The 26581-nt window shown below is 40.3% G+C and overlaps 1 protein-coding gene across 1 annotated transcript; it reads left to right on the top strand.

Moving 5' to 3' along the window:
• Window positions 1–753: 753 nt before the first annotated feature.
• GNB3 (G protein subunit beta 3) lies at window positions 754–26357 on the top strand. Its single transcript, XM_063294671.1, has 10 exons — window positions 754–872; window positions 18132–18225; window positions 20678–20716; window positions 20879–20985; window positions 22263–22326; window positions 22518–22680; window positions 23184–23250; window positions 24298–24499; window positions 24644–24860; window positions 25549–26357. Exons 2-10 carry the CDS (start codon window positions 18169–18171, stop codon window positions 25653–25655), a joined length of 1023 nt encoding a protein of 340 aa, XP_063150741.1. The 5' UTR covers window positions 754–872; window positions 18132–18168; the 3' UTR covers window positions 25656–26357.
• Window positions 26358–26581: the final 224 nt, after the last annotated feature.

Below are 26581 nucleotides of genomic sequence, written 5' to 3'. Positions count from 1 at the left end.
AGGAAGGCAAATGCCCAGTTTCTTTGGCAGGATACAGGTACATGTGAGAACCTGGCCTTGCAGCATTGTGGTGGCTACTTCTGGCCCAGAAGTGGCCCAGCTGATTAGATTGATGGCTTCCTGACGTCAGATGCAATCCGTTAAAAGGTATTTATCTCAGGCTTGGGCCAAAGCTCTGGGTGAGATTAAAAGAGATTGAGGCCAAGATAATCCTACAGCAGCATCCCAGAGCATACCACTGCCAAAATGCTTTTGGCAGCCCACCACCTTCTCCTGGTTACAGACAAAAAAAATTGCCTGAATCACTACCCAAGAAAGTGAGATCCCACTGTTACTCCTACCCATCATAGGTGTCAGGTGCATTGGAACATGAGAGGAAGCCTCATGGCTGCCTGCCTTTCCTTTCTCAGTCCTTTCTAGACCCATTCGAAACTGCATATATGTTTGCTTCTCTGGATTATCTTTGCTGTATCAGTGCAATATTAATGCAACAGAAATCAATTATATCAGCCTCCCTTGTTTTCTTTTTCCTTTTAAACAAAGCACATTATTCTCCCTCCATTCCCTCCCTATCCACCTGCTTTGCATTAAGTCTCAATCCGATTTACCCAACTCACTGGTGTCTGATTTAATTTGCCTGATGCTGCTCATGGAGTTGCTCCCACCCCTTGCCCTACAGCATCCCAGCTCCCCCAGGGAGATCTATCCTGGGTGAGGATGAGACACTGAGAGTGAGTGAGAGATACGAAGTGTGTAGACTGACGGCTAGTGCAAGAACAGCTGAAGGGAACTAGCAGTATACTGTAGCCCGTGTCTCCTGTCCAGAGGGAGCTGCCTTCCCCCTCTTCCAAGAAGCCACCCCATATATTACGGTAAGACTGCTGTGATGCTCTCTTTTTTCTCTATGTTCTTGGGAACTGGTGCTGTTGCACTCTTTGGCTTCTCTCTGATTTGGAATGCAAATTCTGCCTCTTTCCTGGCTTGTGTAAAAAAAGGCTACTGGGTATCTGCCTGAAAGAAAAGACTTAACTTGAGAAGATTAACCAATAGGCCATTTCATTAGACTAATTGTCTTTCTCAGCACCACCTTCACATGCTAATTTCAAAACTATAGACACTGTGGAGGGGAAAATATGCACTTCTGAATGTGATGTTTCAATTTTCATGCATGAGCCAATATCCCGAGCTTTGCAAATTAAACATTGTAGTAAAGTGATACTATAGATGCTTTTCCATTCATACATCCTACTATGCAGGAAATACACTTCCAAAATGAAGTGGGATATCAGAGGCAGATAGATCAATGCTCTTCAGGACAGAAATTATCACAGACATATAGGAACTTGGCTCCCATCACAAAATCTTCAGTACATGTGCCTTGAGTTCCTCCATCAAATAAGAAAGTGATAGACACCCCTGCCAGCCCTTTCATCCTTTCTGGCAGGAGGTGGTTGATCTATTCAGTTCTGTAGGAAAGCAATGGGGTGATCAATTACTACCTGCCCAGAGATTATGTGGACTTCCAAGTCCGTTATTAATCTCAATTTTTTTCATGTCTTCCCATTTCTGTTTTCAGTTCTTTAGCGTGGACCTACAAAAAGGCCTCCCTCAAGAGGAAAAAAAATGGGTTGTTGAATGAATTAATGGTGGAGGAGTTTGGGTTATCTATTTTGTATCCCCCCACATCTTGCCCAATTTCGTTCAGTCCAGAAAGTACTCATTTCAATTAGTGAGTATCCTTTGCATCCATTCTTTCTGTCTGTCCAGAAGTCCCTCCACCATACATCAGGTTAAGAATCATACACACAGAATAATTTCCTAGTGTCCCTACCCAATGAGCCATAGATTTGTCTACACAGGCTTCGCTGTCCTTCATCTAATAAAAGGAAGCATAGAGGACGATAATGTGATTTCAAGTACCTTCCAGATAATGGAACATACTGACAGAATAAGAAGAATCTGACCTTGTTTTTCTTAACCACAATTATATGAAAGCCTGAGGAGTATTTGTAAAAACACTATTCAAAAAAAAAAAAAGCTCTTCAAGTCCCCTGGATGTTCACTGATAAACAGTGAAATACACTGCAGCAGCTCATAGATGACTGCTTTTTCAGGCAGAACAGGCAGTAAAGACCAGTCAAGGGTTTTAGTGCTTTGCTTTCGATATCTTACTCCTAGAAAAATGGGTAATTACTCTGTGGACACCTTTATTCCCATCACTGTTCAGCCAGGAAGTGCTCTAAGAGAATTTTGGCAAGTCATTATTTTTCAGCCAAACAGATGGGAGGAACTTATACCCAGCTGCATGGAGGAAGGATTCAATACAAATAGAATATGGGCCTAATTTGCTTAAAAACAGAGGCACGTGAAACTCTGAAATGTGTCTATGACTAAACTATATGATCTTGTCCAATGTAATAGCCCAAAAAGTGCAAGCAACTTTGTTGCTCTGCAAGAAAACATCAATCCCAAACAATCTAAGCCCATTAATGTTTTAATATGATAAGTAAGGTTTTGATTTTCTTAAAATTACCATTCAGATTTAAGAAACAAAAAAGGGGGGATATTAGAAGATGTTTCGATAAAGTACATTAACAAATTGCTGTCATAAAGCTGTTATATTGCAGATAGGGATGGTATTCTGGCTTATTCTCCCTCCCCCATCCATTTCAAGTTTTGCCTGAAGAATTATGTGATACATACCATAAAGCTATTTAACTGCTTTAGGATTTATAATTAGTCCCAACATAGGCATTATAATACTGTTGTGCTCTGGATTTTGTCAAGTTTGGATGTCTACTAAACTTGGACAAGATTAAGGCATTGTATTTTACTGTTATTATAAATGTTCCTTATGATCCAGGGATTAGTCTATGTACTATGTACAGATCTTTCACCAGTTACTGCCAGATCTGACCTGAAGCCTGCTTGATGAGCAATTTTCTTCTTCTTATATGCCCACTCAGCTACTCCCCAAAGGCAGCTACATTTAAAGGCCAACATTTGCTTTATGCAGCTGTGGGTTAGAACAGAGAGAAAGCTTGTAGGGAAATGGAAAGTTATTCTTATCCCTCACTGTGGCTTCATGTCCTAAAGTGGGAACAATTAGGTTGGTCCCTTGGAGAGATTTAAAGGTTCTGCTGGAGACCTGAGCCTAAGCTGTTCCATATCTCTCTTCTGCTATATTTAGCTCTTCCTATCCTAAGTGAGCCTCTTCTGGAGCCTAGGATTCTTTTGACAGTTCAGCAATTCTTCCACCAGCCAATCACGGCTCCTTCTGCAAAGGCATATTCAGCCTTAAAAATAAAAGAAGAGTGAGAAAGAGAGAGAAAGAGAAGCTAAGAGACAAAGGGTTAGGGAAACATGAAGCTACAGTCATTTGAAAAGAGGGGTATTGGCCTGTTAAACTATTGCCCAAATTCATCTTGGTTGCAAATAAATCCCATTAGAGACCTTACTTCTGAGTAAGTGCATTTAGGATAGCAGCCGGAATCTTTGTTGATTACAATACATACCTCTAACATTTTTGCTTTTAACCCTGTGTTATTCACAGGACTTAACAAAAGAAACAATACTGCTTAGTACCCGCATTATTGTTCCAGTAATTCTCACTAAAATTGGAAGTTTGTGGCTAGGAAAGAGTGGCATGCTGAAGATCATCTACTTTCATGGCCATGGCAAAATCTGAACCAAGGACTTTCCGGTTCATAACTTACACATTTGCACACAGTGCAATGACTTTGGAGAATCATGAAATCTCTCCCCATACCCCCAAAAAACCTCTCCACTTTTCTAAGCTGTTTATTTATTTATTTATTTATTTGTTTGTTATACTTATATCCCTTCTTTCCTCTAGAATCTCAAGGCAGCATTTGTAGCTATGGAGCTAGAATACTTTCATATTCTTCAGGTAGCATGTATGATGGAGGGAACCTATATGGTGTGTCCCATATTCTGGTCCTGTAGGTTGCTAAACAGATCCAAGGAAAGGAATGGCCCAGCACGCGGATTCTGCTAATTGGGGTACAGCAGAAATCTCAAGCCAAGCTGGGTCATGAATCAGACTAGGTCTTAGAGCAAAGAAAAGAAAAGCTGGTATAGAAAAGAGGTAGGGATCAAATCAAATTGTGGCTTTTGCACAGTCAGAGCACTATCCAAATAAACATTGTGTTGCATTAGTTGCACAGCATAAGAGGCCATCCCTACTTTTTTACAACTTTGCTTAGGACATATTTTCAATGTGCATGGCTACTTCTTTTATTATTTCCTCTCACACTGCTTCTCCCACTATTAAAAGGTGCAAGAGGCATTCTGTGCTCCCTAATATACTTGAACCAGTTTCCAAGAACAGAATATTCTGAATTATTCTCCTCCAGAACAGTATGAGAATCCAAATGTATGAGCAAAAACTTGCCAAATGTTGCAGATTCATGTGAAAAGAATCTTCAGGTCTTTCTACTGCAAGAAGATTCGCTCAGCTAAGATCCAAAGAAGGCAAGAGAATATGGAATGGCAAGAGATGAAGACTCTCTATTGCTGACATTAATCTTTGTTACTGAAGAATGAATGTAAATGAAGTCAATCATAATATATATACTGCCTTTCTAAAGGCTATACAGGATACATAAATAATATAAAAATGGAGAGAATTATCATAAAACACAAAGTCTAACAGGGAGCAAGATCTGAAAAATAAAAACTATCAGTAACATTAAATCTAAAACGTGGTCCTATGGACTTCTTCCAGAAGAGAATCTCCTAACTGGCTGTCATGCTACTACTGAGAAGGGCCTTTCTGGGCAGCCACCCACCCATTATGCTTCAGGCAGCAAGGACCAAAGAAGGCCCTCTTCTGTTTTTTTTTTTAATGTGGTTATGTCTTCAAGTATTCTGTCAACAAAATGTCAGTCCCTCTTGAAATAGTGCCAATGAACAGCTCATATCATTCCTATTGTGATGGTGAGATACAATGAAGATATAAGGTTCTTTTGGTGAAACTCCATACCTGCACCTCCATCATGTAAACATTTGCAGTTTTCAGCTACTTATTGCAGACACCCACATCCACCAGCTGCTGAGTGACTGCTGGAAATCACGTCCTTTTCCTTCTGCATTGGGAGGAAAGTGCTTTCTGCTACATTTCTCCTATCCATTGCATTTCTGCTAGAGACATTGACTGCATTTCTTAACTTCCAGAAAATTCTGCAAAGCTCCAGAAAACAGCTTGCAAACCACTTTGGGAGAGATTGATGTGAGTCATGTTAACCTTCCATTGGCAATGATCCACCAACCCAGCAGAGTATCTTGTTGCAGGACCCATTCTCACTGTATTCATTGATCCTGCTAATGAGCTGCTCCTTATAGAAATCAAAAAGAAGGTGGAATAATTGGGAGGTAGTTTGGTTTCTGTAAACATTTGGTGACATAAGAGATTCTGGGGGAGATTGGATGACCATGTGAGATTCAGCAGCCATAATCATATCTGGAAAATCAGTGCATCATGGGGTAAAGTATCTGTAACCTAGTGCCCATTTCTGCTTCCAATAGTTGTTGTACATTTTATATTATATTGTATTATATTGTACTATTTGTTGTTTATTCGTTTAGTCGCTTCCGACTCTTCGTGACTTCATGGACCAGCCCACGCCAGAGCTTCCTGTCGGTCGTCAACATCCCCAGCTCCCCCAGGGACGAGTCCGTCACCTCTAGAATATCATCCATCCATCTTGCCCTTGGTCGGCCCCTCTTCCTTTTGCCTTCCACTCTCCCTAGCATCAGCATCTTCTCCAGGGTGTCCTGTCTTCTCATTATGTGGCCAAAGTATTTCAGTTTTGCCTTTAATATCATTCCCTCAAGTGAGCAGTCTGGCTTTATTTCCTGGAGGATGGACTGGTTTGATCTTCTTGCAGTCCAAGGCACTCTCAGAATTTTCCTCCAACACCACAGTTCAAAAGCATCGATCTTCCTTCGCTCAGCCTTCCTTATGGTCCAGCTCTCGCAGCCATATGTTACTACAGGGAACACCATTGCTTTAACTATGCGGGCCTTTGTTGTCAGTGTGATGTCTCTGCTCTTAACTATTTTATCGAGATTTGTCATTGCTCTTCTCCCAAGGATTAAGCGTCTTCTGATTTCCTGACTGCAGTCAGCATCTGCAGTAATCTTTGCACCTAGGAATACAAAGTCTTTCACTGCTTCTACATTTTCTCCCTCTATTTGCCAGTTATCAATCAAGCTGGTTGCCATAATCTTGGTTTTTTTGAGGTTTAGCTGCAAGCCAGCTTTTGCACTTTCTTCTTTCACCTTCATCATAAGGCTCCTCAGTTCCTCTTCACTTTCAGCCATCAAAGTGGTATCATCTGCATATCTGAGATTGTTAATGTTTCTTCCAGAGATTTTAACTCCAGCCTTGGATTCCTCAAGACCAGCTTGTCGCATGATGTGTTCTGCATACAAGTTGAATAGGTAGGGTGAGAGTATACAGCCCTGCCGTACTCCTTTCCCAATCTTAAACCAGTCCGTTGTTCCGTGGTCTGTTCTTACTGTTGCTACTTGGTCGTTATACAGATTCTTCAGGAGGCATACAAGATGACTTGGTATCCCCATACCACTAAGAACTTGCCACAATTTGTTATGGTCCACACAGTCAAAGGCTTTAGAATAGTCAATAAAACAGAAATAGATGTTTTTCTGAAACTCCCTGGCTTTTTCCATTATCCAGCGGATATTGGCAATTTGGTCTCTAGTTCCTCTGCCTTTTCTAAACCCAGCCTGTACATCTGGCAATTCTCGCTCCATGAACTGCTGAAGTCTACCTTGCAGGATCTTGAGCATTACCTTACTGGCATGTGAAATGAGTGCCACTGTTCGATAGTTTGAACATTCTTTAGTGTTTCCCTTTTTTGATATGGGGATATAAGTTGATTTTTTCCAATCTGATGGCCATTCTTGTGTTTTCCAAATTTGCTGGCATATAGCATGCATTACCTTGACAGCATCATCTTGCAAGATTTTGAACAGTTCAGCTGGGATGCCGTCTTCTCCTGCTGCCTTGTTATTAGCAATGCTTCTTAAGGCCCACTCAACCTCACTCTTCAGGATGTCTGGCTCTAGCTCACTGACCACACCGTCAAAGCTATCCCCGATATTGTTATCCTTCCTATACAGGTCTTGTGTATATTCTTGCCACCTTTTCTTGATCTCTTCTTCTTCTGTTAGGTCCTTGCCATCTTTATTTTTGATCATACCCATTTTTGCCTGGAATTTACCTCCAATGTTTCTAATTTTCTGGAAGAGGTCTCTTGTCCTTCCTATTCTATTGTCTTCTTCCACTTCCGCGCATTGCTTGTTTAAAAATAATTCCTTATCTCTTCTGGCTAACCTCTGGAATTTTGCATTTAATTGGGCATATCTCCCCCTATTGCTGTTGCCTTTTGCTTTCCTTCTTTCTTGGGCTACTTCTAGTGTCTCAGCAGACAGCCATTTTGCCTTCTTGGTTTTCTCTTTCTTTGGGATGTATTTTGTTGCCGCCTCCTGAACAATGCTGCCAACTTCTGTCCAGAGTTCTTCCGGGACCCTATCTACTAAGTCCAGTCCCTTAAATCTATTCTTCACCTCCACTGCATATTCCTGAGGAATATTCGTGAGCTCATATCTAGCTGATCTGTGGGTCTTCCCTAATCTCTTTAGTCTGATCCTAAATTGTGCAAGAAGAAGTTCATGGTCTGAACTACAGTCAGCTCCAGGCCTAGTTTTTACCGACTGTACAGATGTCCGCCACCTTTGGCTGCAAAGGATGTAATCAATCTGATTTCGGTGTTGTCCATCTGGTGAAGTCCATGTATAAAGCCGTCTCTTAGGTTGTTGGAAGAGAGTGTTTGTTATGCAGAGTGAATTGTCTTGGCAAAATTCTATCAGCCTATGTCCTGCTTCGTTTTGTTCTCCCAGGCCATACTTACCTGTAATTCGAGGTGTCATTTGACTGCCCACCTTAGCATTCCAGTCTCCTGTGATGAAAATAACATCTCTTTTAGGCGTGTTGTCCAGTAGGTGCTGCAGATCCTCATAGAACTGCTCTACTTCAGCTTCTTCAGCATTTGTGGTTGGGGCGTATATTTGGATCACTGTGATGTTAGATGGCTTGCCCTGAATTCGAATTGAGATCATTCTGTCGTTTTTTGGGTTGTATCCAAGCACTGCTTTAGCCACTTTACTATTAATTATGAAGGCTACTCCATTTCTTCTGTGGTCCTCTTGTCCACAGTAGTAGATCTGGTGGTCATTTGATGTGAAGTGGCCCATTCCAGTCCATTTCAGTTCACTGACGCCCAGAATGTCTATCTTTAATCTTGACATCTCACCAATAACTACATCCAATTTGCCCTGGCTCATATATTGTACTATAATTATATTATATTATATTATATTATATTATATTATATATATTATACCCACACACACACATGCCAGTTTGGTGTAGTGGAAACTGGACAGAACTTGCCAGTTCATATTTCGACTAAATACACCTGATCTTTAACTCCCACATCCTGAAGAACATAGGACAGAAGGCATCTGAAATATTGAGATGGAGAGTTCAAAGGGCAGCAATTAAGGGAGCTGGAAAGATGGTCCATCTGGAGGGAAGTGAGAGTTGGCTTCTTCTCACAGTGCAGTTACTTCTCTGAGAATATTTAAGTCTGTTAGGATTTGTTCTGACTCCACTTCTGCAGTATAGCTTTATGCAAATTAGTTAATGTACACTCAAAATCCTTTTAGATTTGCACTAAAGTATAGGTTGCCAACAGGGTGAGTGTCTTCATCTCTTTCAAAGCATAGACATTTCTAATTCATGTTTTCCAGGGCGCAGTGTAAGTAATTTTTTTTTAATCCATTCAATCATGTCCGATTCTCAGAGACTGCCTGGACAAGAATGATGCAGTTTTCTTGGCAAGATTTTTCAGAAGGGGTTTGCCACTGAGAGGGAGTGACTGGCCCAAGGTCACCCAGCTGGCCTCATGCCTAAGGAAGGACTAGAACTCAGAGTCTCCTGGTTTCTAGCCTGATGCCTTAACCACCACACCAAACTGGCTTGTAAATAATTTACTCAGGTCCTTATGGTATTTCATGGACAATGATTTCCAGGAAAGCAACATGAACATATGAGAGCTTAAGATGAAGAATACATCTGATTGGTTTCCTGGAAAAGTGCTAATCAGCCTTGAGGGTTGAAGTGAGCTGTGAAGATAAACCTTGGTAATCCGCTGAGGCTAGCAGAAGTGCATGAAGCACAAGTGTTAGTGAGGTGACGGTTAACATCTCCCAGTGCCTTGAAAATAAATGAAAATCAACCACTAGATGATCAGTTTGTTTAGGCACTGTAAAATGGTTTCCCATATACTGTCATTCTACATGAAATTGTTCTCTTTTCATAGCTGCTAATGGACAATCCAGGATAAAAGTCAAATACATCTCCCCCACAGAAGAGAATCCCATATTTATATGCAAATCTAATATTTATGACTACCGTCTTCCACATACCTTGTCGGGTTTTCTTTGAACTTCACTGGCTTGATCACTCAGGAATGAAGTATACATGTCAGGATGTCAGTAGATAAGATTGTTTATAGCAGCTTAACTGAAATTCCCATTATCATCTTCGATCATACCATACTGACTGATAATTATGGGAGTTGTAGTCCAACACACCTGAGGGCATCAACTTGGAAAAAGCTATGCTTTGAGTTTTTCTTTTAAATATAAAGTTCTCTGTAGGCACCTAGTCAGGTGTGAGGGCCTGAACAAAGACAGGAATATATTTTTCTGCTGTAGATTTTTTTTTAAAAAAATAACTTTTTTCTTTCAAAACTGTAACTTGCCTTGTGGGACAAAACATGTATCTATAACACAGCATTCACATTCAATTTCTATTACTCCTCCAAAATAAAATGAGCCATTCTGGTCCTGAAAACTCTCACACGTGGGGAAATGCTGAGTTCCAACAAGAGACACAGTCTTCCTACGTAAGGCTGGACTTTTCTAAATGATCAGATGTCTTTGTCCTCTCTTACTCCATAGCCCAACCCCTTGCTGAATCATTCAAATAGCATGACTCCAACCACCTTCCCTGTAACATCAGGTTGGATCAGTGTTTCTTGGCAGGTTTAAAACGTGTGGACTTCAACTCCCAGAATTCCCCAGCCAGCATTGCTAACACTTATCCATGGAATTCAGAGGGGAGTTCCAAGGGAACCCAAGTTAGAAAGAAGGGGAGACTGGAGGAAACAATGAATGATGAATTTAAATCCACACTGTGGTACATTCAGGTAATTTGCACACTGCAACCAGGCTTCTTAAACACATTCAGGTTCTCTTGATCTACCCAAAAGTAAGTCACTTTTCCCCACTAACTACGCATTGGACAGAATTATAACCTTTAATTTTTTTTAAAATTTTATTATTTAAAATACAAATTACAAAACACACAACCAATAATAACAAAAAGAAAACATAAAATAATTAAACAACCAAAACATAACACACATAATTTTATAACTTAAACTCTTTTTGTTGTTATTAGAATTATAACCTTAATCATTCTGCTTTTTCTATATAATAAGCTTCAACCTTTAATCAATTCTTAAAATGTTTTAAATATTTTAAAAATGGACTAAACAGCATTGAAGATATGTTCCTCCTTTATTTTCACATTGCAAGAAATAAGTCATTTAAGATTACATTTGTTGCCCCATTATATACACTAGATGCACTGTCAAATTTATTTTCAACCCTTGTATGCTCACTGTTTGGCTTTAAAAAGGCTTGGATGCTGCTAACAACTATAATTTCAGCTTTTCAAAGAGAGAGAAGGGGAAACAGAAACAGTGTACATAAAAACACACAAAACAGGAAACCAATGAGAACAGAAGCAATGAATTAATCCATTAAAATCATTCTATTAATATAATTCTTTGAACCAAGTAGCACAGCTATTGTGCAGCAATAGCAGAGCTGAAATTAGGCAATTTGATCTTCTTTGGTCAAACCATGGCCATGATAGTGGATGAAGTCAGGAGGACAAGAATAAACCAAATCTTTAAATTCACTTTGGATGTAAAATAGGGTGGTTGGCTGACATTTAAAAATGATTTAAACTCACCTCACAGGGTGATTGTTGGGGGGAAAATAGGAGGAGGAAGGAGTATGAGGTATGTTCCCCGCCTTGATTTATTTAAAAAAATAATAAAGGCGGGATAGATAGATAGAAAAATAAATAAAATAAATTTAATTGGGCGAGATAGAATAGAAGCTTAAGGGAAAGGATTGAATGATTATTATATTCTGACTGGGGAGAGTCAGTAGTCTGGGAATAGCCTCATCCAAATAGAGGAGCCAGCATTCTTTCAGAGAATGGTCTTTAACAGTTTAGAATTATTAGTATTATTAATTAATCGCAGAAAAAATGGCTCTTATTCCTTTTTTCCCAGGCAATTTTTTTTTCCCCTGTCAGTGAGTTTCAGGCACCAATCAATTATCAATTACTACTGGTACTGAATGCAAGGCTAAAATGCTGGGTGCTTATAGATGCACTATATAGATGCACTGTCAAAATAAATTTGACAATGCATCTATATAGTGGGGTAACCTCCCACTCTGTGAATGGAGGGTTTTGGTCAGATTGGGATGGACCCTTTTTGTTGGGGGTGGGTGGGCTTTTAGGGGCACTTCCCCAGATGTAGCTGGATGTGAGACCCAGTTTGTGAAATTGGGCCATAAGGATCAGTTGGGTTTACTACTCACTCACTCTCCTTCCTGCGATGTAGCAGCAGCCCTGCCTGAACTCCTGGACTCTGTGTGGCTGAGTTGGTGGTGGAGCTTCCCCAGTTGATGGTCTTGGAGGGCTTCAATCTGCCCTCTTTGGGCCCAGAGTCAGAGCTAGCTTAGGGGTTCATGGTCACCATGGCAACCATGGGCCTTATCCAACTTATTAGGGGCCCAGCTCACAGCAGGGGTCACACATTAGATATGGCTTTAGTCTTGGAGCAGTGGCAACGTGATCTGGAGTTGAGGGGTGTTAATATCACCCCTTCCTGGCATTAGAGTTCACTGTGTTGGCCCCCCACTGCAGGGAGAGGCCCCCTGTTCAATCAGCCTACCCCAAGGAACTGACAGAACCAATAGCGTTTCAGAGGGAGCTTGGGCTGATTCTTGAGACTCCGGTGCATGGTCTGGCTGAGATCAGCATGGAATGAGCATGTAATGAGGGCCTTGGACCAGATTGTGTCTATGTGGTCTCTTTGTGATTGGGGATCCTGTAGATCCTGTAGAGCTCCCTGGTTTATAGAGCAGCTCTGGGAGATGAAACAATGCAAGAGATGCCTAGAGTGCTGCTGGAGGAAGACCAGCAGCAAAGCCAACTAAACACAGGTGAGAGCCTTTATTAGGACTTACCTTGGGGTGAAATGTCCATCCTGGCCCTCCTGGACGTCTCGGCAGCTTTCAGTACCATTAGCCATGGTATCCTCCTGTCCCTGTACCAGAGATTGGGAGTGATGATATTTCTATTTTCTTTTTGTTCTTTCCATTATGAGCAAATCCATACATGGCATTTGTTCTGTTCCCATAAGGTCACCTTCCTGAAGTTGCCATGCCAATTTTCACTGGAACTCCACTGGACTTGGAGTTTCTCAACCTTGGCAGCGTTAAGATGTGTGGACTTCAACTCCTAGAATTCCCCAGCCAGCCAGTTGAAGTCTACACATCTTAACGCTGCCAAGGTTGAGAAACACTGCTCTAGTAGATTTCATAGGCAACCTAATCAGCAAACCTGACCTTAATCCCCCTAGCCAGACCATTTCCACATGTGGCTGCTGGGCCAGTTTGAGATCAAAGCTGTTCCCTGTGTTTCCACATGCTCCTGGGCTTGGAAAGTTTTGCAGTGTCTCCTCTGGAGGTGCATTGTGGGAAATTTCCCATTGGTGGAAACAGCTGTCTCACCCCACTTCCCAGCACTCAAGCAGCATCCCACTCCCCTCACCCAACACACATACACAAAGAGACTCCATGCTGCAACCTGTAATCATGGTTCCTGCTGCAAAAATTGCCTGGCTACAAAACTATTATGCCATGCCATCATCACAGCTTTCAGTGGAAATGTACAAGCAGGATATATTTACATTTGGACAGCCTGGCAGGGTTTCCATCATATCAATAGCTCAGATTTTTTTGCAAAATGGTGTGCACAGCAGGAGGAGAACAAGGCTGGGGGTGAGGGTTTGAGCTAACAATTTATTCATTTTTTGCTTTCTGTTAGAAGCAGAAAAGGGGATTTTTGTCGTGTCTGCATTACTACCTTTGCATTATTTTTCCGTCTTTCTTGAGGAGTATAATTTTTACTTGCATGACTTCTCAGTCAGTTGAATTTTCAAGCTTGGCACACATCCATACACCTTTCGTAGTGAATGCCATCCTTCTTGAGCTATAGATTTTCTAAAAATTATAAATCTACTCCAGTTAAAATCCCTATCTGTTGTAGAGAAGGTCAGAAGTCATTAAATTTCATAGCTTTAGTTTTTTTTTTTTTCTTGCATCTTTTTCTTCTTTTTCTTTAGATTTGTCTTTAATTTCATGTAAAATTCTTAATAAACACAGATAACACTATCTCAATACAATGTTACAATAGAAAACTTTTTGTATGCTTAGATTTTTATATTAGATCAGCTAGAACCCATCATTTTCCAAATTAAAAGATAAATACCATTTGTCAGTTGCCACCCACTGGCAAAATTTACAATTACAACATTGATTGAAATCTGAAATTTAACCAGCAGCATTTTAAACCTTAGAGACATCTAGACCGTATCATTAAATCCTACAAGACCCAAAAAGTTCACCATCATTTTTTTCTGTTATCAATAAATCAATTTGATATGCAAATTTTATAGAACAAAAAGTATGTTGGACTTGTTGCACCCATGGGTTTTGTACAGAAAAGGAATGAGTAAATCACTGTGTTGTTGGAGATGCAACCAAAAATAATGCTTCCTTAAAACACATGTTTTGCAATGTCCTACAGTTATTGTTCTGAAAAGAAATAATTACATAAATTAATTTGACTTTGAAAAAATGTTTAATATTTTTGGATGCACACCTTTTGAACTACATGCCTACTACATGGAAAGTAATAGTTGAACAATGAAAATGGATTGGCACAGAGAAATGCCAAGATATGAACTCTTAATCATTAAAAAGACTAATGTGTGGCCTCAGTGGATTGAAGACCTGATCTGACTTGCAACTTATAAATGAGTTGCCTATAGATGTAGGTTACGTGTGGACAACTGCAATGGGATATGACAATATTTCATTGAAACTCTTATGTAAAATTTCTCATACACACCCATACCCATACACATACACATATATATGCATGAGGAACTCGTATATAAATAAACACATGCACACACAATTTATGTTATTACAAATTACATGAGATCAGCTGAAACTGATCTATGGCATGAAGTTTGGGATTGCATAAATTAGGCTAAGTGAAAAAAGAGGAATTTGCAGTATTAATGCCCCAAAAGATTACTGTTAGCCAACACATTTACAGGATACAACTTTCTAAGATTTCTTGCAGAGAAAAAGCAGCTGTTCTCTCCATCAGGTTCAGCAAAGATGTATAGCAGAGAGAAAGCTGTCTTACTCCCTTTGCTCCTTGACTTTTGCTTTCAAACCCTGGAGGGCATCAGGCTGGTGTCAGACATGCAACCACCACATTATTATACTGTATCATCCTCTAGCTATATATTGTGGATAAATAGACATGTGCTTGTGCGAGAGCACTTGTGTAAAAATGTAAGGGGAAAATTTTCTGATCAGCACAGTATTAGCAAGATGTTTTATGGTGACTTCCAGATGAGGAAAATGACAAACTTGATTATTTCTGAAAGAGCAGAGACGATGCTGTGGTGATGACCAGTGGCAAACTCAGTCCAACAGAACCCCTCCAGATAAGGAGAGGATGAGAGACTGCCCACTTGTGCTCTGGATGGCTGCTCCTCACGAGGAGACCTCAGGATTGAGGTCATCCCACAGGTCTGAGCACCAGGAGACAAGGGAAGAGAGAGGGCCATCAAGCTCTCAACTGCAGCAAAGCCTTTAAAGACAGTGGGTTTGAATGCCTCATTTTCTAATTACTTTTGGAATTATAACTATTTTATAGTTAAAAGAGGTCTTCCAAGCAACATCTGAAAAACTACCTGGTGAGTAAAACTTCATCCCTAAATAGAGGAAAAATTAACTAACAGTTTAAAGAACTTAAAGAATAGAATATAAAGAATAGAAAACTTAAAGAATAGAAAATAAAGGGCAAAAAGCTAAATAACTTTATTCAAGAAAGTTTTAAATGGATTCAGAGACCAGAAGAATTTGGAATATTGGAACCTTTGCTAAGATTTTTGAAATAATAAAATAAATAAAACAATATCTTTGTGGGAACTCAAATTGTTTAGTCTACAAGGAAAAAGATGATTGGTTGAAATTTGAATATATATATAAAAAATAAATCTGAGACTATACAAATTGGACACTAGAGGGGACTAAAATTCCAGGCAGGAAAAAGAAAGGAGAGAGAGAGAGAGAGACCTGTTTTTTTATTTTGGATTCAAAAGAAAAGCAGTGAAATTTATAAAATGACACTTGAGACATTTCAAAGAATCTGTGAAGAATTGGGAGAGAAACTTATAGCTAAACTGACAGCAATAATTTCTGCACCTGCTAATGCATTTCTTGAAGAAGATCCTAAAGAGGAAACAAAAAATGAAAAAGAATAATGTGGAAGAATTTACAGACCTACAGAATGAAGAGGTGAAACAAATTCCAGCTGATATAGAAACACTAGAAAATAAAGAAACTGGATTATAAGGCAGAGATGACAGTTAAAGTGGAAGTACAAGCAGTAAACCAAGAGATGAAAATGACATGGACAAAGACAATGGATTTATGAAAAAGGGGTTTTAAAGTTTTGAAGAAACTTTTGAGATGAGAGGAAGAAAGTTTGAATGGAGATTCAATCTCACAACAGCAACTTGATGAATTAAAGATCAAGATTGTTAGAACAATATAGATATAGATAGATATAGATAGATAGATAGATATTAGTTGACTTGTTTGATTGGGGTAAAATAAAAAATACTGTTATAAAATGCTGGAAACCCTTTATGGACTTTTTGGCAATACCTGGAGAGAAATGACAATGATTTTTGGATTTGTGAATGGGAAGGGGGGGTTATGGGAAGAAGTGGATTATGTACGTATCTAATTTTATAGGAGGTGGGGAAATATTAAATTTGCTTGTACTTGTTGCAAAGAAGATAGGGAGTCACTTCTTTAAATATTTGTTTCTGTTTCTTTTCTTTTTCTTTTTTTAATTTTTTTTCTTTTTGCCTTTGTATTTCTTTTCTTTCTACTTTTTTTCTTTTTGATATTAGCATGTATTATCTTTTAATATTGTTAAAATACTTAATAAAAAGTATTTCTTTAAAAAAAAGCAAGATGTTTCATGGCAGCAGCTGTAAAGGTTTTTTTTAAGAAAAACAGTTATTTAAATTTTAGCATTGTAGGCGTTAATTATATTGCTACTTTTTAAAAAATTATCAACTAAAATATTCTGATTATTGCTATTAAACAACTTCCCCAAATGGAAGATATAAGATTTATCAAAATATAGTCATAATTGCATAATTAAGTGTTGCTATGACTATAACACCTGGACTTGTGCTACACTATAATTATTTCTAATACAGACAGACAACTGTTATTATATTTAAATGCTTAATTTTTTAAAAAGTACCTTTTGCAAAGGTAATCTTCAATATATGCTAAGGAGACTGATACACCTGGATTAACACTGCTTGTTGGGATGACATGACTGTTCCAGCCAGGTTTTAGAAGTTAGGCTATCTGGTAGTATAAAGAAAAGGACTTGATGGCCTAAATGGGCCTGTTCAGCTCTTATAACTATGATGCTATGAATGAGTGGTAGTAACTCCACAGTTAATCCTTGCCTGAAAGCAACCTGATTGATTTGGTTCAATTTGCTGCCAAAAGACAGTTAATCTCTTCAACAAGCCTTCTCAACCTCAGTAACTTTAAGACGAGTGGACTTCAATTCCCAGAATTCCCCAGCCAGCTGGGAAATTTTGGGAGCTGAAGTCCACATGTCTTAAAGTTACTGAGGTTGAGAAGGATTGTTGTAGAGTCATTTGCAGGAATTGAGTAAAAGTGAAAAATGAAGGGGTAGTTTTTGAACTTGCAAAGCCAAGAATGGCATTAGGAGAAGGTAGAAAGTAGAAGGAGTCATTCAAGTAAAAGTAGGGTTGGCAACTACTCAGAAGCTCAGTCTCCAAAAATTGGCAGGTGGACTTCTTTCCCAGCATGGAGATCTGCCCCCAGATGAAGTGGCCATTGATGTCACAGCAGCAGGAATCAATTACAAAATACCAGCACAACTCAACAGCAGGCAGTAGTTGCAAGCCGCAGGATAGAAGATAGAGGGGAAGCTGATGGGGTCAGGCAGCTGAAGGCTGACATCATGCAAACATGAAGAAATATTAACTGGACTGACTAAAATACTGCAGAGAAAATCTTTGGCTTTGCAAATATAAAAATCAGTTTGATGAGTGGGCTTTCTGAATGTTTAAATGAAAAAAAGAAAAACCAGAACAGCTGCCTAGAGTCTTTTTTTAGTAGTGTTAGGGCTGAAAGCCTCCACTTTTGTTCCCAGCAATACATGACCCACTTACAATCATATTAGGTGTGCAAGGAGCCACCCTGCTTTCTTGCACACCCAATATGCATAGTAAGAAGTGGTAGCAGCTGTGGTCATAAAATTCACTGGAGCCTAATTTGACTAGGCGACCTTCTCCCACTGATCTGCGGCGGAGAGTTTGCTGGCTTGCTTTGACCCAGAACTGGATTTACAGGAGGGTTTGGTGTGACATTCCATTTCTTTATGCCTTCTGTGATACATGGAGTTCAGTTGATTCACAAGACCTAAATTATTGAAGATATTGTAATATAAAAGGGCTAAAATTTCACAGCCTTAGGGTTTTTCTTCTTCTTTGATCCCACAGGGGACTCCAAGCGAAAGCTGAAAACTAGTCTGTCACGATGGGTGAAATAGAGCAGATGAAGCAGGAGACTGAGCAGCTGAAGAAGCAGATTGAGGTAATGCTGAGAACAAGAGGGAAATGGCTGAGACTGGGCAGTTCTCCTCCACCTTAAGTGAAGATAAAGGCTGACTTTTGAAACCCTCATTCATATTTAATCCATGAAACCATGACTGACCTTCTTAGCCTCAGCTCTCTACCTACAATGCTGAGAATGATACTCACACAATTACTTTAAAGTTTCGTGTGTGTGTGTATCTGGGTAGAAGGCATAGTAATCAGTGGTAGGTGAGATTAGACCTGTAAGCACCATGTTCCTGTAGATACTTCCCTTATGGCCTCCCAGTCTCCCTTCTGCAGCTCATCTGGCTGTCTTATTTTTAAGCATAAAGCTTGCACACTACGAAGCAAAATGCTGGTATTGTATTTCCACTATATTGTAGAATGCCTCTGGGCCCACATGGGCTCCTTAGAAAACAAAAATGGAGCTGGTTACAACCTAGTGCTTTATTGTAACAGTATATCCTTCTACCCAGATACACACACGAAACTGGAGGAGGAAAGAGCGACTGGAGGGCCTGAGAATGTAATGAGTATTTTATTATTTTATTACTAGCCATACCCACTGTGGCAGACACTTCGTGGTGCCATATGGTCAAGGGTTCAGATGTGCTCATTAGCCTGAAAGGTTGTCGAGCCCAGTGCGTATTTCCCATTTTGAATAGTTACAAGTATTCAGAATTAATATCTTGGGCTTTCCTTAATATCTTTACTGCTTTTGAGTTGTATTTTTCTCTTTCTTCTCTAGTTCCTTGAAAAATCACTAATAAACCAGTAAAATGGGCATATAAGTCCCCAAGGGATTCTGGGTTGTAGTTTTCTCAGTATGATGAGAAATCTAGTTAGGTAATCTCTAGCAGTATTTTTAAATCCTATCATTTGTTTCAGTACAAGGAAATGGGCCTCTCTGAAGACCTATCTATTAAGCACTTTCTGAAATTTCAACTTACAGTATATCCTAGAAGGGAAAAAAGTGAAAAATATTTATAATTGCAAGTATTTTAAAAAAACAGTATTTGTATCTCTGTAAGAAGTAAATCTGCCACATCAGGCCTACAGTGAGATGGCTTATGAGTAAATGGGCCACACCACTCTGCGAAAGTAATTTAATAAAAGTATTTAATAAATACAATGTTTCAGTTTAGATATTAAACTATTTGCACACACCTAAGATTTCTGCAGTTTTACATTGCTTATGGGCGTTGCAACTACAAAAAGAGTGAAACTGACAGAATCCTGGTAGGTTCAAATCTTCAGCCAGTACAGAACTTAAATCAAGACTTTGGTCCAATTACATTTTCTCAGCCTAATCTTCATCACAGGGCTGTTGTGAGAATAAGCCATTTTAGCTACTTGGGAGAAAAAGGTGAAGAAATACGCAGTTTGGCAACAGGTGTGCTATGGATTGTTTTTCAAGTATCCTAAGATAAGAGGAAATTGAAGTGTTGGTTATTGAAGGCCAATTTCACCTAAGATTAATCAGGAGCCACAATTTGTGATGTGTCCTGCTTTCTCCCTACACTTTCATTCCAAATATTTTATTTTATTTTTATTTAGCACATTTTTCCACCGCCCATCTCAAACACGACTCTGGGTGGATACCCAGGCATTTCCCCACATTCAGGACCGATTGTGAACTTTGACTGATCTCATGATGTTGTTTCTTTCTGGGAGCAGACTTGATGTTTTCTGACTTTGTTCCAGCTTATTTGAAATCACAACAAGTGTTACTTTGTTTTGAACTGCTACAGCTCTGCAGACCTTACAGACAGTCCGTGTTTTCACTGGCAGGAATGGTTGCTTCACCCCACTTCTTAGCTCTTTGGCCAAGCCATTATTCTCTCCCTGTACCCAGCATACCATTCTTGCAGCTTGCCTCTTCCTGGATGAAGTAGGTTCTTCATGTAGGAAGAAATCTCTTCCTAGTTTAGAACTTACCCTCTTCCAGCCAAGGTAGCAATATGCAACTATTGTCACAGTTACTGAGAAAAGTGCATGACAGTAAAATTGCCAACATGCTATCATTTAACCTACACAACTCACATGGGCTTTTAAAAGGCAGAAGGATGATGGCCAAGCAGCTAGGAAGTTGTGGGAGTATTTCAGTGTTTCTCAAGCCTTATTTGCAAACCACCAGACAAATGCACATCAGTGTATACATACAGTTCTGAAAAACATGGGGAGGGAGAGAAAACAGTGACTTGTATTTTATTTTTGTAGGGATTTGGGGTGAGGGAATTTTGTTACTCCAAGTCACTAATTGGATGACATTCTTTCCACTCCTGTTGGTCAGCTGGAAGGAAAGAGGGTGAGTTCTGATTGAGGGATGGTGTTCTCTGCTCTTCAAGGTCAGGAGAAGTGAAATGGTCACAGGTCAGTTTGAAACTACATCATAGGGGGTAGAAATGCTGGGGGTATAGAAATGTCATCTCTTTCCTTCTCTCTTTCAGGAAGCTCGAAAAGCTTGTGCTGATACTACACTTGCTCAGGTAGGAAATGCTAACAGTACATTGCCCTGTCTGAATATAATTTGCCGAAGTGGGTAAGTGTGACATAAACTCAAGAGATCAGCAGGTTCCCCAGCTCACTTGATATAGCCCATTGGTGGGGCCTTTTGGTAATAGGAACCAAACTCCTTCTTTTCTGTACAGCTTGTTTCTGACATTGAGGTGGTTGGGCGCATACAGCTGCGGACACGGAGGACTCTGCGTGGACATCTGGCCAAGATCTATGCTTGTCACTGGTCCACAGATTCCAAGTAAGTACAGTAATGTTATATAGCAGTGTTTCTCAACCTTGGCAACTTCAAGTTGTGTGGACCAACTTCCAGAATTCCCCATGCTGGCTGGGGAATTCTGGGATTGAAGTCCACACATCTGAAAATTGCCAAGGTTGAGAACCACTGCTAGGTAGAAAAAGGTAGGAGGCATTTCCCCTTGCTATCTTATTCCATGAGTCCCTTCCCAGCAAGCCAGCCCAGCTAGCTACTCAGACAAATTACATAGCTAAAGGGTCTTGTTATCTGCGCTATCTTGAGAAGGAGAGAATCACTGTCTGTCCTTTCCAATTTGTCCCTTTTGAACACTTAGCAGCAAAATGGCTATTCCACTCTCCTACAGATTATACTGCAAATTAACCACTTTTATGAATATAAAATAAGAAACGAAATCTCAGTGTACAAGAACAACTTGGACTTGAATTTAATATCTTATGTTGTTGTTAGATGTACAAAAGAACAGGAAGGTTTTTAATTTGTACATACATTTTGGGAGAACTTATGCCTTTCATAAAGTCTTTTCCTTTAATTCTCCTCATCTCCAACTAAAATAAGGACAATTAATTAATTAATTGCATTTATATCTCGATTTTCGTGCAAGGAGCTTAAGGTAGCCTACCTTTTTTTTGTCCACTCTTTCACATTCTGTGGAGGCCCATGAAGATCCCCCATGCAATTGTCCTGGCTGCCCAGCTCAGAAAAACAATAGTATAGGCTATAATGAACAGGGATATGGCTGTCCTTCTGCAAGAGTCATAGTCATGGGAATGAAAGTCTTCCCTTCTCTTCAGGGTCACTGTTCGGCAACAGAAAAGCAGCAGTCTTGCTCACATCAATGTCCATGGAAGGACTATAATTAAAACTTATTTCTTCCAGTGATCCTTAATCAGACTTATTTGAGGAATAAGGGAAAGGGGACAAAAAGTGAAAGAGAACAAGAAATAAGCCTGTGTGAATTGGCATATCTTAGCCTCTCCCACCATTTTGCCACTCACCACCAAGCCCATATGCCTGTGGAACCACCAAAGAGTTCATTCCAAAGAGAGCAGCCCTCTACTTACAAAGTAGGCTACCCTAATGTCCTTTTCCATCATTTCAGTCACCGAACAACATGGAAATATTTATTAGAGTGAGAGCTAGGGAAGAGCCTGAGTTCTGGAAGGTGCAAGACCTTGTGTGAGAAAGTGGGGGTGGGCTGGAGCCATTTGGCCTTCAGATCCCAGTTGAGCACCCATGCTAACAAGCTTCCTTTCTTATAGACTCATGGTCAGTGCTTCACAAGATGGGAAACTCATTGTGTGGGACACCTATACAACCAACAAGGTAGGAGAGAGATAAGCAAATAGATGCTATGTCCACAGTCTGTTAGCAACACTAGGAGTGAAAAGTATCTGCTAGCATTTTGTCTCTGAGCCTGTTTCCTACTAGTGAAGCCTCTCCTAGGATAGCTATTGCTTTGATCACTTCTGACCAAGAAACTGATGCTGGATTTCTGTCCTGTGTTTTAATCCCAGGTTCATGCCATCCCTCTCCGGTCTTCCTGGGTGATGACCTGTGCCTATGCCCCATCAGGGAATTACGTGGCCTGTGGAGGTCTTGACAACATCTGCTCCATCTATAACCTCAAGAGTCGCGAAGGAAACGTGAAAGTGAGCAGGGAGCTCTCAGCTCATACAGGTGATCTTTTGCTTTAGGTCTTGGTGAACTTGTAGCTGCACTCCATGAAACAAACCCAGGCAAAATATAGAATATTGCATCAGGGATGGCTGAGCATCTTTGCAGCTTCCATTTAAAACAAACATGTTTTTTGAGCTCTCCTGATGAGGAATAAAAAAGAATTTGAGGATCTACACATTCTTGCTCCAACTGTGGAAAGTTGTTTGGAAGCTTATGGATGCTGAACTCAGAAGCCAAAGAGGTTGCTGGATAGGATGTTTGATGGTTCCGTGTGACCAGCAGAAGCAGGCTAAATGATAGTTATTTAAGTACTAATAGCAGAATTATGCAGAATGAAAAATACTCTTTTTCTTAAGCAGCATAATTAATATGTGCTGCAAAATCCAGCTTCTGTTGACAGAAAAGAAATGTATTTTAAAAAGATAATAAAATACGTCCTGTATTAATCTTAGCCTCTTCCTTCCCTTCAACAATATTTCTATTCTCTTACTCCTGCTCTGCAGGCTACCTCTCCTGCTGTCGATTCCTGGACGACAATAACATTGTAACTAGCTCTGGGGACACCACCTGGTGAGTACATCTGTCCACTCATATGTGAACTGGCCAGCAAGCAACTATGTGGGTGCTCTACCAGGGGAAGATGTTGGCTCCTATTTATTTACCTATCTATCTATTTTTATTTCAGCATTGCCTAACTCAGCTGATTGCTCCTGTGCCTCAAATCTAGTTTTAATACACTTTAGCCTATCCCACCCTTCTCCCAAATTGGAGTTCTTCAGATGTGCCCTACTCCCATAATCCTCAGCCAGGATGAGAAGGCCAGCCTGGGTTAGAGAAGGCAGCATCTATTGGGACAAGGAGTACCAGATGTCAGTGTTTGATCCAGAACGTTAGGGTTTTAACCAGACTCTGCTGGTGGCAAAGAGTTAAAACAACTTCCTTGCCTCGCTTCATCTTTTGAAGGGGATTCTAGCAGCTGCTGTTTACTTTTTTTTAAGTGTCATTTGCACACTCATTGCCTGATGTCATCTCTGTTTGGCCCTAAGGGATCAATGGGAATAGCTGGTTTCATCAAGCTCTGACCACAAACTCTGCCGCTGCTACTTCCTTCTTACATCATCCCCTAGAAGGATCTGCCAAGCATAGAAACTCAGTCCAGGCCCCATGTTGGGAAATCCACTAAGGAAAAAGGTCTGCTGCACTTTGCTGCATGAACAGGAAAAACTGGTGGAGAATGCTTAGCTCTGCTAGCTTTCACAGCTTTGTTGGGTTATTCTGCCTCTCAGTTGGTCACTTCCATCTGGCCCTGTCTGTGGGGTCCAAGATGTCAACCCTGGTTCTATGTATGTTGCTCTTCCAATAGGGAGGAAGGGATTAAGAGATCTTTAAGTGATCAGGCTGCATAATGAGAGGACATGTTTTGCAATTAGGAGACTGTTCTCAAGCATATACTCTACTTTCTGTATTTTTTCCCTTAAGTTCATAGCAACTTCATTGTTAGATTAGCTTTGAATGTAGCTGCCTAAATCTGTAAGTATTCCAAGCCTGCACTAGATGGGAAGATGATCAAAATAGCTACCCACTGCCATCTTGAGCCACTTCTTCTTCCCCTTACAGCATCCTGTGGGATATTGAAACAGGCCAGGCGAAGACCACATTCATAGGACACACTGGTGACTGCATGAGCCTGGCCGTCTCTCCGGACTTCAAGCTTTTCATTTCAGGAGCCTGTGATGCCACCGCCAAGCTGTGGGACCTCCGAGAAGGAACTTGCCGCCAGACATTTATAGGACATGAATCAGATATTAATGCCATTTCAGTAGGTTTCTGAAGCCATTCCTGGAACTGAGGGTGGAAGATGGAAGTGGGTGGAAATAAAAGAGCCTGAAACAATGACAAAAACTAGGGCAGAAATAATCTGCAGAAGAGGACAGAAGCAAATGATCTCTCTCTCTCCTCCTAGTTCTTCCCCAATGGGGACGCCATCTGCACTGGTTCTGATGATGCCACCTGTCGCCTCTTTGACCTTCGGGCAGACCAAGAGCTCATCACCTATTCTCACGAGAGCATTGCCTGTGGAATCACCTCAGTCGCTTTCTCCCACAGCGGGCGCCTTCTCCTGGCTGGATATGATGACTTTAATTGCAATATCTGGGACAGTCTGAAAGCAGAGCGTGTGGGTGAGTCACAGCTACGGTTCTGAGGGTTTTCCTCTGACTTTTTTTACATTCACAGAAAAATATATCTGGAGTAATGCATACCTATTTGGGGGCAGACTTGTTTTTTTTAAAAAATCACAAACTGATATCATCTAAAATTAGAAGAATGAGAGACTAAGCAAAATCAAAATGTAAGTTTCCCTTATTCCAACATCAGTTTCCCAACCATTCTTTGCCCTTCAAGGCTGTGAAGTAGCACAGCAAAGTTCTACCTGATCTGTTGGTTGTGGAGAACGGTGTAGGCACATAGGCTGCATATTGTTCCCGCCTCACATCGGGAACACAACATGAGTTACACACTGTTGCTGATGGATTGTCTCTTCACACATCTGCGCATGTCTGTACAGAGCCTCTGCTCCAGGTAACTGTGCCATCAGGTGAATGGCAAGTGAGGGCCACCTGCGCTGCCCCAAGTTTAGAACCCTGCCCCGAGAGATCTGCTGGGTTCAGGCAAAATGACGTTCCTGCACCCTAATCCACTGCCTCTCCAAAAATTGACTGTCTTTCCCTATTTGTCACATAAATGTTGCAGTTCTTAGGGCTTTATAATATTCTGTTTTAAACATTATCTACTTCAATTACCATAGTAGATCATGAACAAATTTATTATTATTATTACTATTATTATTATTATTATTAAAACCTACAGGCATCCTGTCTGGACATGACAATAGGGTGAGCTGTTTGGGAGTAACTGCAGATGGCATGGCTGTATCTACTGGCTCTTGGGACAGTTTCCTGAAAATCTGGAACTGAAGACGCCATGTGAGAAGGTTGAATTTGGAGAGGCTTTTCCAGATGTATCTTTGAGTACTACAGCTGACGTTTTTGTTCTATGCAGATATTGATTCACACTACACTTACCTCCCCAAGGAGAAGCTCAGGGAAAGAATCCACACAGGTCAATTCTCCTAATGCTCTTTGATACCTTTCCCCAAACTCAGGGGTCCATTTCTGTGACTGCTTCAGGGTATGACATCAGCAAGGTGGCAGTTCCTACTCACTCTACCTAAATTAGAGGCCCTCAAGAAATACATAAATGCATCCCTTATTTCCCCTCCCCCAACTTATTTTCCATTTTATCCTCATGTCTACCCACAAGGGCCTCAGACACATCCTATTATAGTTTATCTTCAGACATGTCTTCAAGTGGTTTATCACACCAGGTATTCTGCAAAGAACTTTATTTACTTTTCTCTGAGAGTATATTAGCTCGTTGTTTTACTCTACACATTACCTGGGGAGGAGTTTGCTGCCCCTATTTTGAGCACCGGAGCCAGGAATGCTTAATGTAACCTTATTTATTGTCTACCTATAGTTATTCTTCTCATACCACTTAATTCCATATCTTGCATCCTTAGCATTCCATCATCCTTTAGGCTCCTCCAAGTTACTGCTTTATGCTGTAATTATGATAAAGATGTTTTATAGCCCAGGCAAAATAAAAGTGTCACATTGGATAGACTGGCTCAAGTTGCATTATTTGAGATCAAATTCTGGGGCTCAGGTTGAGACAGAATTGGGCCTGAACAAGGATATTGTTAAGCTCTGTATTGCAGGGTACAATCATGATGCAAAAATCTCAGAGTTCAATAAATAGCTTTAATGCAAGAATTAGGGATAAGGTACAGAACCTTAGAAACTGTGATAGGAACCTCCAGCTGTCATTTATAAGTAAGTCC

This window comes from Candoia aspera, chromosome 2 (assembly GCF_035149785.1).
Source record: "Candoia aspera isolate rCanAsp1 chromosome 2, rCanAsp1.hap2, whole genome shotgun sequence".
Classification (NCBI taxonomy): domain Eukaryota; kingdom Metazoa; phylum Chordata; class Lepidosauria; order Squamata; family Boidae; genus Candoia; species Candoia aspera.
Note: the sequence above shows the minus strand (reverse complement) of the source record. Positions and strands in the feature narration are given on the sequence as shown.

Excerpts from the sequence above, each read along its gene's own strand:
- GNB3 (XM_063294671.1), top strand. The coding sequence starts at position 18,169 with ATGGGTGAAATAGAGCAGATGAAGCAGGAGACTGAGCAGCTGAAGAAG. Across the intron at positions 22,681-23,183 it reads GGAGCTCTCAGCTCATACAG|GCTACCTCTCCTGCTGTCGA; the intron begins GTGATCTTTTGC and ends CCTGCTCTGCAG. Across the intron at positions 24,861-25,548 it reads TCTGAAAGCAGAGCGTGTGG|GCATCCTGTCTGGACATGAC; the intron begins GTGAGTCACAGC and ends TAAAACCTACAG.